At 40.5% G+C, this 12,524-nt stretch overlaps 2 protein-coding genes across 4 annotated transcripts in view; one reads left to right on the top strand and one right to left on the bottom strand.

The window, feature by feature from the left end:
* Positions 1–1,672: 1,672 nt before the first annotated feature.
* Positions 1,673–4,425, bottom strand: mrps10 (mitochondrial ribosomal protein S10). Its single transcript, XM_083790986.1, has 7 exons — positions 4,306–4,425; positions 4,044–4,099; positions 3,524–3,593; positions 3,105–3,244; positions 2,884–2,992; positions 2,547–2,636; positions 1,673–2,377 (listed from the first exon to the last, which is right to left on the bottom strand). The coding sequence occupies exons 1-7, from the start codon at positions 4,375–4,377 to the stop codon at positions 2,285–2,287; spliced, it is 630 nt and encodes a 209-aa protein (XP_083647112.1). The 5' UTR covers positions 4,378–4,425; the 3' UTR covers positions 1,673–2,284.
* Positions 4,426–6,815: 2,390 nt separating this feature from the next.
* The window catches only part of tulp4a (TUB like protein 4a), a 42,351-nt gene continuing 36,642 nt past the window's right edge, over positions 6,816–12,524 (top strand). For 2 of the 3 annotated variants that reach the window (XM_083790966.1, XM_083790964.1), the window contains exons 1-3: positions 6,816–6,855; positions 8,239–9,021; positions 9,666–9,787. In XM_083790966.1, coding sequence (XP_083647092.1) covers positions 9,678–9,787 — 110 coding nt within the window. In that variant the 5' untranslated portion in view covers positions 6,816–6,855; positions 8,239–9,021; positions 9,666–9,677. Of the gene's footprint in view, positions 6,856–7,182; positions 7,323–8,238; positions 9,022–9,665; positions 9,788–12,524 lie in introns of those variants that run through there. The other variant, XM_083790965.1, reaches the window with a different exon arrangement.

The raw sequence follows: 12,524 nt of genomic DNA, 5'->3' as shown, positions 1-12,524 counted from the left end.
TCAAACCAGGTGAAGAACGTTTAGCAAATCCGAAAAACTATTTTGGTCAGTGTCATGTATTATTCTACCCCCAAACTCTTAAGTCTTCCATGCTTTGTTTGCATGAAGGTCCAGTACTTTACATAATTATATAGCATGATTACTTAATTTTGTATTCTTAAATATTATTTTGTTTTTACTGCAGTAGGTATCCTATGTGCTTTGATTTATGTATTATTATCGTATTATCGTTCAAAATAGTTTAACTCTTCCAAAGTTCTGCAAGTCAATTCATGCATTGCCTATTAATCCAAGGCATTTAATAAAATCCCAACAGAATGATGAGTATGAGGCATTAGCACAATCCTATGAGCAGGCATTTATTTAGATGTGATGCAAACCAGTGACACAAACAAGGACATGCCATTATCTCTGGATGGGACACTGAGTTTAACCACTAAGCCACTCAGAGACTGCAAGTTATTCAAACATGGCTGTAGAACATCGACAGGATTCACAGGGACCTGTTCATCTCAGGGTGTTGCACCTTTCCCTTCCTCTGTCTGCCTTTTTTCCTTCCTCTGTCTGCCTTTTTTCTCTCTAGCACTTGTGTATTTCTCTGCTACCCTTTCAATCTTTGCAGTCCCTTCTGTTGCTCCCTGTGGCTGATTGTTAACAGACTGACTGTTGTTGTCTCCTGAAGGGGGCACACAGTACAGTAGTCCTACCAGGCCTCAGGACCAAGGCTCCCATATCTCCCCCTCCTTCCAAAGTGACACCACAGCTGAGATCCAGCTCTTCACTCAATAAAGGTGAGCTTCTTGTGTCTGAATCCCTATATCCCTCCCTCTCCATTTCCTGGAGATTCTGTTTTTCAGGATGGAAGCAGAAAAAACTACTGAAACATGACACGTGGAATCAGGTGAGATACAAATTAGTATTAGTGTTAGATTAATTAAAAGAAAACAATGTATTCTGTTGAAAGACTTCTACTCCCCATGCAATGTCACATTTAATTATTATCGATTGTAATTATACTTATTCAGTGTGGACAGTTGTATTAAACAATTGTAATTCTAATTGTTAGTCTTTAACATCATATAAATAGTACTATGGGGGGTTATGCTGTAGAGACATAGTTAGTGTTTCGCTTTCATTAAAACAAAGATGTTTTCTTTAAATTCCTAATTATTATACGACTGCAGTCATGCAGGCAACAGCTCTATCAACCAATAAGATTAACATTATTTATTGTTATATGAAAATGCCAGATTTTGGTAGAGTCCACACATTTCACTGTGCTTTCATATTGAACATAAGCTTAGTCTAGCCACCAAGCTGACCCAACTCATTTGTCAACATTTTGTTAACTGTCTTATATTTAATATAATATTCCTGTGATTTTCATCTTGTGAATCAACTGATAAAACATTAGAATCACATCAGGCCAAATATATTTCCTGCTGATACTGTGAAGGTTTGAGGGCTTATCTTATACTGTACATAAGAGCCAAATAAATAGAGCTCCTGAATAGTTAGACCTACAGTAGCTCAGATAACTGCAAAGGAAAACTGGTCAAGCAGGTTTAATCGAACTACTTCTCTGTTGTAAACTTGTATGACATGTCAGTTTCCCCAAACTCTGAAAAGCAGTTATTTTTACAGGAAGATGTTTAAATAAAGAAGCAGCAGCAAACGTCGATCAGACCTTTATTTTTGTGGCCTTCCAGACAATTATTTAGATGTAATGCTTTTCAAGCATCAGAGCCAATACCTGTGTATGTCTCGGCCTGATATAAATGAGTAATGCTGTAAGAGAAGAACACACTTTGAGTCAGAAGAGAGGGATGGAGAGCAGGTTCTCTCTATTCTTTATATACAGACAGGTGACGAATTAAAGGAAAAAACTGAATAAGTGAGTGAAGAAACAAATGCATCTGCTTCCATTTAGGTGGACTGCATGGTATAATTAAATAAGTGGATGAGTACATACATAGCATCGAAAAGAAACACTCATTACCTTCAGCTGCATTTAGCATCTATGACGAGTACTGTGTATTAATGTAATTTCGTACAGGGTGAAACTTTGCTTTGACCTATAGTTTGTGTAATCAGATTATTCAATAAACTGTTATTATTGTTAAGTTATATTGTTTTTGTGCTGGTCCTTTTTTCTACATACAGTATTCAGATTAACACCTTGAAACTTTAGATTAAAGATTTGTGTTTTACTGAGGCCTGTTATTTATATTTTACTGCGGCCTGTCCCCAACACACTGTGTAGAGGTAATACAATCGCAGCTGTTCATGAATGTTCTGATAGAATGGAGTTCTTGTCAGTGGGCTGGTCCTTCCACATGGGTTCCAGAATGTGTTCAGGAATCTTTTCCATAGCCGTCTGAAACAAAAAAACAAAACTTGTGTAAAATCCCTAGTATTAATTTTGGAGAGTACTGTACATGCTCCTGAAAAAAAGAAGAAATGTTACTGACAATTAGGTTACCATTAGTTCCCCCCTCCCTGCCTTAAAACAGATTCTGGTGTAGAGCTAATTCATAGAGGCATACCTTCGAGACCTCCATGGCAACACCTTCTGGTAGATTCCTCTGGATGTATTCAAGGTAAACTTGTGCTGTGGAGCCTGTTAAACGAGACAGCTAGAGAGGGAGAAGAGGTACAGTACAATGAGTCTCATAATTCATCAGTATTCATGGCAACCATGTTCTGATCCACACACACACGTTGTTAAACAATGAACCCATATCACAAATTAATGGAGTGAACATTGGACTTTCAGACATGTTTTAGTTATTTGAGTGCCGCTTCGAAAATACATAGATTGCCATTTTCGCTGCGTGACACGGAATACAACAATGTATAAATCGGTAAGTTCAAGTTCCTTACCTCAATGCACCGGAAATGTGTCCTCATCTCATACTGGACCCTATGCTTCTTGAAAATGTGGACTGACTTCAAAAGTGTAAACCTCTCAATGTCCTTGGGAGGTTCAAAACTAAGGTAGATGGGGGGGGAAATTAATTTAAAATGCGACATGATGAATTAATATTGCTGTTAATTTTGTCTTTGTGTGTGGAAAGACCATGGAATGTTCTCTTGAGACTCACACTTTGCTGAGAGTAATGCCAAGCTCCTTGGCCGCCAGAGAAGCAAAGAACTCGTAGCTATCCAAGACAGCCTTGTCATGACCTTTGACTAATACAGACACCTTTTGGAACAGAGTGTCTGGTTCTTCTGTGACTGTAATCTGAGAAAGAAATAAAGTCCTTGGTGAGAAATGTCAGACTATCACTGCTGCTGTGGAATAACTTCAAAAGCATAGTGTATATAGTGTACATGCCTCTACTGTGTCCTGTATTGAAAGATATACTTCTACAAACATGAATGTAAGCTTATAGTCTAAAGCTACATGTTCAATACCATGTGGTTATGAACTTAATTGCCTCAGAATATGCAAAAAGACATTATTTTAGAATCTCAAGTTGTCACATAAACAGCCTGTGGTAAGAAAAGAATAATGCCTCACCGATGACGGAGTCGACAAAGATGCAATTCCCGAATGAAAGGAAGCTGTTGGTGCCAGTGGGAGATGTGGTCTGAAGGAAAAGAATGGTTTCAAATTAATTACATGATAGCTGTCAATAGTTCTCAGTACATTAAATCTACTTAAGGAATTGGACTGCATTCATATGGAGTTGATTTTATTGCCTAAGAAGTAGCCTTCTTGGGGTTAAATTAAATGTTCCTGTACCAAAACACATTCTAAATGATGGAACCATGCATCTCTATCTATTTTACAAGGATGTTGTCACAATTTAATACAAATAATAATCAAGCAATGTTGAGATAAGGTTGCCTACCCCTATCGAAGTTTACGTTCTTATTTTTTAACTATAAAGCTGCAATCCTCGCTGGCAAGAGAGCCAAATATAACAGCAACGTCAGTGCAATATATTATAGTAACAGTTATTATAGTATTATTATGGCTGCATTTGAATTGGGATAAGACCATAGACTGTAAAACACAAGCCGTGGTGCATGCTTACCTATACCGCCGGGTTATACACCTCCGATTACCTCCACAGTTCAGGCCTCTTGTTCCCTTAAAATAATTATAAATTACACATTAACAAACTTTAAAAACAGAACTAGTCTAGAAACATAACAGGTTACCCTATCATGTCCTTAAGACTGGGAGAATAACAATTAATCTACTTATTTAAATATTCCTAACGCAAAACTTCCTCCGGCAAAACACATTATTGTGACAGTGTGGAGAAGTATAACAATATAATACCACAACGTTACCAATGTTGAGATTCCTGCGAAAATCCTTGCTAAAGAGCAAATCTGCCGAGTGACATCCATGGGGGCAGCCATGATGTTTGAGAGACGAGAACGAACGAACGAGATGACTTGCCAATGCTGCCACCATGCGGACTGGATGGTAGCCTATACTGGTTGAAGCGGTAACAAGGAGACTCGCCACTTTTACCCGGGGCGACTCCCCTTCACATTCTGGCGAGTTACTTCACTTCATTGAGAGAGTGTAGGCAAGCCACCACAGCTCAGTGGACATTAAAATATAGGCTACCATGTTTGATAAGTCATATAAAAACATGCCATACATAATGGTCCGGGTACTAACGTATCATTTGTTTTTCTCTTCAAAATAAAATTGAGAAAACAAGAAAATATCATGTTTAAACATAAAATGAAACAGAACACAGGCCTGTTTTTCGTTATTCTGAATGTCTGTAAACAGGCTATAAATACTCCAAGCTGTAAACATTGGAAATCAGCGCCTGTTTTCTGTTTGTGTCAGTTTCATTTATTTATTTTCTCTTGTAAAACAGGACCAATGAAGACAGAACACTGAAGCTGTGTTCCGTTCTTAAACATAAAAGGACAAAAGAGACTTTTAAAGTCTAAAATTCGGCACCTGTTTTAGTTTGAAGAACATCATCATAATTGCAGCTTATATCCCACCTGACGCAAATGCTAAAGAAACAATGAAAGTTATATGCAGCAATTAGCAAAGTACAGAACACTTTCCCAGAGGCAGACTTTAACCTCTAAATTAAAGACTGTCCTACCCAGATTCCATCAACATGTGTCCTGCCCCTCGAGAGGTGATAATATATTGGACAATGTCTATACCAACATCGCAGGTGCATATAAGGCCACCCCCAAGCCAAATGTGGGCTCATCTTCAACCTGAGCCTACCTGAGCATATCTTCAACCTGAGCCTACGTCTGGGGAAGGTTCCCACACTGTGGAAAACGTCATGTATCGTTCCGGTACCCAATAAGGGGCGACACGGTGAACTAAATGACTTCAGACCTGTAGCACTGACCTCTCACCTTATGAAGACACTGGAGAGGCTGATTCTACACTTCATCAGACCTCAGGTGCAACATGCCCAGGTTCCCCTGCTATCCTCTACCTTATCCATCAGGCCTCCACATACCTGGACAAGGAAAGTGGTGCTGTGAGGATACTTTACTTTGATTTCTCACGCGCCTTTAAGACAATATGAAAGACAAACTGACCTGTATGCACGACACGTTGACCCACACCTTGTGGCCTGGATCATGGACTACCTCACTGACAGACCTCAATATGTCAGGTTGAGGGACAGTACATCTGCCACCGTGACCTGCAGCACAGGAGTCCTCCAGGGGACTGTGCTGGCCCCCCCTTCTGTTCACCCTGTACACGGCAGAGTTTAGACACTGCACAGAGATGTGCCACCTGCAGAAATTCTCAGACGACACCGCCATCGTCGGGTGCAACCTTTATTTTTTATGGCAACCACTGCACGTTTTACCACTCGGCAGTTGGCAGAGATTTATTTTTCATTATTATTATTATCAATAAAATAAACCAATGCACCATGTCCACCGCCTTTCATTTTTAAACCAAGAAACCATTTAAAAAAGGTGTGTGTGTGTGTGTGTGTGTGTGTGTGTGTGTGTGTGTGTGTGTGTGTGTGTGTGTGTGTGTGTGTGTGTGTGTGTGTGTGTGCGCGCGCGCGCGCGTGTGTGTCTGTGTCTGTGTCTGTGTGTCTGTGTCTTCGGCGGTTCGAATCCTGTTCACATGTTGAAGTGTCCTTGAGCAAGACACTGAACCTCACCCGCCTCCAGTGGTTGCCACCATTGGTGTGTGAATGTGGGAAGTGAGGACGCTGGCGTCGACTGTTCGCCGCTTCACCTCCCAATGTATGAATGAATGGACCATTGTAAAGCGCTTTGAGTAAGCACGTAGTGCATAGAAAAGCGCTATAAAAATGCAATCCATTATTAGTATTATTATTATAGTGTAATTACCCTAATAGCCTACTGTGCCAAATTTGACACCTACATTTATATCTATTGTTTGGAGTAAATTCAAATTGAGTATCTTAACTTAATATAGCATCTGATTGATGGCAGAAACACAAATATTTGTTTTTCCATCATTAGAAATTAATTCAGTCCATAAGGGGTTAAATGCATATTATGTTATGTTTTTTATGTTTGTTTGTGGTAAGGGGTGGGGTTATTATTATTATTATTATTATTATTATTAAGTAGTAGTAGTAGTAGTATCCTTTAGCAGTTTGTACTGACACTTTTTTCTCCCTAAAACTACTAAAACGTTAAAAAGGTAGAAAATACATACATACTGCATGTGTCTCATCAATGATCATAATAATAAATAAAGGCAAGCAGCACAGATCAGAAATCACGTTCTCCCTCCATCATCATCATGTGTCACTCAGTCACGTGACAGGGTGGTCGGGTCGGGCCCTGCCAGTTCCACTGTTCCAGTGGCAGCAGAGCAGAGCAGAGGAAGGAACACACAGGCAAGACGAGGTAAGGATAGCAGCTCTTCACTGGGACCATTGATCATTGATCAGCTTTTATTGACCGCATGTTTCTTATCGTTTTTTAACACTTTGACGCCTCGCATGATGTCTCGCGCTGGTGTTTGTTAGATAATGTATCTTTTAAAATGAATCAACAGAAACCCCTTTCTCAAGACCCAACAACATCCAATGAAGCTAACCTACTAGCCACAGAGAGAGAGAGAGAGAGAGAGAGAGAGAGAGGCTAGCTGAATGCCAGTGATGATGAGGATGATGATGGTGGTGGTTCAGGTTCAGCTAATAGTTGCTAGTCAGTTAGCATTCTTTGTGAGTTGGCTAGCCTGCCTAGCCCTTCGGTGAGGGTGTTCAAATGGCATCAAATCCATTTGGATGAACTAAACACTGAGGAGGAGGGCACTGTGTATTGTTGTTTGTTGTTGCCATTCTCCCTCCCGGCTAGCTGGCTGCTAAGAGGTATAGCCAATGATGGTTGATGATGGGTGCTTTTATTTTGATCCTCGGCTAGTCAATGCACAGCAGATCATGAGTGTTAAATTGAATTGTAAGTTAAATGAAGAGTGAAGAGTGCATTTCGCAGGCAGTGGAAGCAGCGTCGCCCCCCCCCTCCGCTGCGCAACAATAATCGGATGTATTTTGTGTTGTCTTTGTTTTTAGGAAGGATTTTGATGCATGTTTTCTAAATTGATGTTTTAATCTGATTTAAAATGTTGTATTTATGGGCGATCGTGTAACTGCACTCATACATAATCTGACTAAACTGGTAGACATAGCTGTAGATATAAAGTCCAGTGTTTCTCGGGCTTTTATTGTCTAATGACGTAGGCTACACTGCTCGGGTCTTTCAGGGATAATTTGCCGATGCATCTGCCTGTCTCTCAATCATTCTGTATCCTTATGTCTGTCTGTTAGCCCCGTTCGGGACCCTTGGTTATCCTTTCTGACTATTTGGGACTTGTATCTGTGGCTCTAATCTTCTCTGTCAATCTCCATCCTTATAGCCTATCTGTCTGTAGCCTTATTTATATGTCTTTCAATCTGCATCCTTGTCTGTATGTCTGTCTGTCTCTATCCTAGTCAGTCTAGTGTCTGTATTTTTGTCAATCTATTGTCCATCCTTGTAGTTGTATCTGTCTGCCACTCTCTCTTTCCTTAACCCCTCTGCCACCCCAAACTTCTGTTTTCACGACACTCTCCCGAATTTCCTTTGCTTTTACCCTTGATTTAACAACCAATGCAACGCCGATTAGTCAATAAGTCGCTACTACGCTACAATTCGTCATTGTACATGGTGATGTGTTTGTATATTGTTTGACAGCGGTTGTTCACAGAGATTGTTCTGTTGTGTGTTATTGTTTGACTCCATCCTCAGTCCTCCATGGGATCCCATCCGACGCCCAGCAGGTTGACGTAATGACGCTGCCGGGCGAAGCGGCGCTGCTGTGGGTTGACAGCTGACGAGGAGTCCCTGCTCCTCCTCACGCAGCTCTGACTGGAGAAAATCACATTACAGGAAAACAAATGGATCATACCGAACTTAATTGGAAGCTTTGGGGAGTTTTCGGACAAACGGTGGCTGGTTTACACATCTAAAAGTGGACACGGATTTTTTTTTGTTGCCTAGTGTTTTTCGACGTGTCGATTCGGTTGATCTTTGTTTTTGTTCCATTCCACGGCTGTGCGGTGCTGCACGGAGACTGACAAAGTGCTTTGGTTTGGTGATCTGACTGTTTATCTTGTACTGTAATGTGTCGCCTTGTCATTGATCACGCACCACGACGGCAGCTCATCACAATGACTTAGTTGAACGCGTGCCTTCCCCCCCCCCCCCTTTTTATGCAATGTGGATTGTGGACTACATTGTCATCTATTACTCGCGGTCCAGTAATATTATATATATATATATATATAAGCCCAAGTCGCAAACAAGCGTCACTGTGTGTTGCTTAAGCATATGGTTTTAGAACGGCATCGATAAACAAGTCTATTCAAAATCGGACAGTCCGAGAGGGGACGTTCTCAAGTCTATTGCTACTATGCACCGTTGCCGCTGTGTGATCATCTCCGGCAGGGAGGAGAAGCGCTTATAAAGCTTCGCTGTCCTGGATAGTTGTGGTCCGGGTCCGGTCGGAGCAGAGTTGCGGTCTTCTCTCAGGTCAGGTTACGATCATGTCATTTTACTTCATGTGTGATGACTATTTGTCATGTAAATGATTACAATTAACAATGCAATTTTGTTTTGGGCATTTAACATTGCAAATAAATAATAAATTTTATCTTCATCTTTATATATATATATATATAGTGGAAATAGCAGATCTACAAGCTCACAGTGTTGATAACTTGTAGGATGCACCAAATGGTAAATTCTTGGCCGAAACCAAATATAGGAAACGGTTGGCCGAATATTATTATTATATTATCATTTATTTTATTTCATTTACCAGTTTTTGTATCATTGCTGTCATGGCCGAACCTTTGTTGTGGAGCTTCATGATAATGGCAAAAGACATGATTACATTTTGATCATGTCATCACAACAAAACAGTATAGGTTACGAAAGGTAACCCCTGTTCTTTGACTATTATTCGGTTTCGGCTCTAAAATGAACCGAACCGAATACCGAATATGCATTTTAGCCGAATATTCAGTGCAACCCTATGATCTGCTATTTTTGGAAAATGTTTGGAAAAGATTGAAACATGGAAAACGATTATGAATATTATCCCCTAATATTCGCAACTATCCCAAATGAAGGCCACTATGTAATAATTGTGACATGCCTATATACTTCCACAGGCGTCGGGGAGGATGTTCGCGGCAGTGGAACATGGACCGGTCCTCTGCAGTGACTCCAACATCCTCTGCCTGTCGTGGAAGGGCCGCGTGCCCAAGAGCCAGAAGGAGAAGCCGGTGTGCAGGTAGGGCTGCCGTGATCATGGCATTTTACTTGACGATTATTTGTATACAAATACTTGCGATTTACGACAGCCGCGTAACTAGACGTCAGTAGGCCCCCACGCAGGCTGGTCAGCGGGTGCCCTGACAGGCGACAAACAGCGGGGCACAGTGGGCAGTTTGTGAACTTACATTTCGTTAGCCTCATAGGATAAATGCCTAAGTCATTTTTTATGATTTTCGGATAATAAGAAAAAACACATTTTCTCGCAAGTATGTAAGAGTTTTTAATGCAGATTTTTACAATGGCTTCCTGAGGGGTTAACAAAATGTTTTTTACAAAAAGATAAACATGAGAGTCATTCCATAACAAAAAAAAGTGACTTAGGCCATTTTCAAGAAAATAATCTGTGACTTAGGCATTTTTTAATACATGTCTACTAAACACCTGGGGGTCTATTAGAGTGATGTTAACTCCATAGTCCATACTAAACACCTGGGGGTATATTAGAGTGATGTTAACTCCATACTAAACACCTGGGGGTCTATTAGAGTAATGTTAACTCCATACTAAACACCTGGGGGTCTATTAGAGTAATCTTAACTCCATACTAAACACCTGGGGGTCTATTAGAGTAATGTTAACTCCATACTAAACACCTGGGGGTCTATTAGAGTAATGTTAACTCCATACTAAACACCTGGGGGTCTATTAGAGTGATGTTAACTCCATACTAAACACCTGGGGGTCTATTAGAGTAATGTTAACTCCATACTAAACACCTGGGGGGTCTATTAGAGTGATGTTAACTCCATACTAAACACCTGGGGGTCTATTAGAGTGATGTTAACTCCATACTAAACACCTGGGGGTCTATTAGAGTGATGTTAACTCCATACTAAACACCTGGGGGTCTATTAGAGTAATGTTAACTCCATACTAAACACCTGGGGGTCTATTAGAGTAATGCTAACTCCATACTAAACACCTGGGGGTCTATTAGAGTAATGTTAACTCCATACTAAACACCTGGGGGTCTATTAGAGTGATGTTAACTCCATACTAAACACATGGGGGTCTATTAGAGTAATGTTAACTCCATACAGAACACCTGGGGGTCTATTAGAGTGATGTTAACTCCATACTAAACACCTGGGGGTCTATTAGAGTAATGTTAACTCTATACTAAACACCTGGGGGTCTGTTAGAGTAATGTTAACTCCATACAGAACACCTGGGGGTCTATTAGAGTGATGTTAACTCCATACTAAACACCTGGGGGTCTATTAGAGTAATGCTAACTCCATACTAAACACCTGGGGGTCTATTAGAGTAATGCTAACTCCATACTAAACACCTGGGGGTCTATTAGAGTAATGTTAACTCCATACTAAACACCTGGGGGTCTATTAGAGTAATGTTAACTCCATACAGAACACCTGGGGGTCTATTAGAGTGATGTTAACTCCATACTAAACACCTGGGGGTCTATTAGAGTAATGCTAACTCCATACTAAACACCTGGGGGTCTATTAGAGTAATGTTAACTCCATACTAAACACATGGGGGTCTATTAGAGTAATGTTAACTCCATACTAAACACCTGGGGGTCTATTAGAGTAATGTTAACTCCATACTAAACACCTGGGGGTCTATTAGAGTAATGTTAACTCCATACTAAACACCTGGGGGTCTATTAGAGTGATGCTAACTCCATACTAAACACCTGGGGGTCTATTAGAGTAATGTTAAGTCCATACTAAACACCTGGGGGTCTGTTAGAGTAATGTTAACTCCATACAGAACACCTGGGGGTCTATTAGAGTGATGTTAACTCCATACTAAACACCTGGGGGTCTATTAGAGTAATGCTAACTCCATACTAAACACCTGGGGGTCTATTAGAGTAATGCTAACTCCATACTAAACACCTGGGGGTCTATTAGAGTAATGTTAAGTCCATACTAAACACGTGGGGGTCTGTTAGAGTAATGTTAACTCCATACAGAACACCTGGGGGTCTATTAGAGTGATGCTAACTCCATACTAAACACCTGGGGGTCTATTAGAGTAATGCTAACTCCATACTAAACACCTGGGGGTCTATTAGAGTAATGTTAACTCCATACAGAACACCTGGGGGTCTGTTAGAGTAATGTTAACTCCATACTAAACACCTGGGGGTCTATTAGAGTAATGTTAACTCCATACTAAACACCTGGGGGTCTATTGGAGTAATGTTAACTCCATACTAAACACCTGGGGGTCTATTAGAGTAATGCTAACTCCATACTAAACACCTGGGGGTCTATTAGAGTAATGTTAACTCCATACTAAACACCTGGGGGTCTATTAGAGTAATGTTAACTCCATACTAAACACCTGGGGGTCTATTAGAGTAATGCTAACTCCATACTAAACACCTGGGGGTCTATTAGAGTGATGTTAACTCCATACTAAACACCTGGGGGTCTATTAGAGTAATGTTAACTCCATACAGAACACCTGGGGGTCTATTAGAGTAATGTTAACTCCATACAGAACACCTGGGGGTCTATTAGAGTGATGTTAACTCCATACAGAACACCTGGGGGTCTATTAGAGTAATGTTAACTCCATACTAAACACCTAGGGGTCTATTAGAGTAATGTTAACTCCATACTAAACACCTAGGGGTCTATTAGAGTAACTGTTGTTTGCTGTGTATGCAATGTAAAAATGCCCAAGTCACACAAAGTGAGTTAGGCGGCAATGTAAAA

This window comes from Protomyctophum parallelum (genome assembly GCF_964188405.1).
Source record: "Protomyctophum parallelum genome assembly, chromosome: 19".
Classification (NCBI taxonomy): Eukaryota; Metazoa; Chordata; class Actinopteri; order Myctophiformes; family Myctophidae; genus Protomyctophum; species Protomyctophum parallelum.
This window is presented reverse-complemented; position numbering and strand designations above follow the sequence as displayed.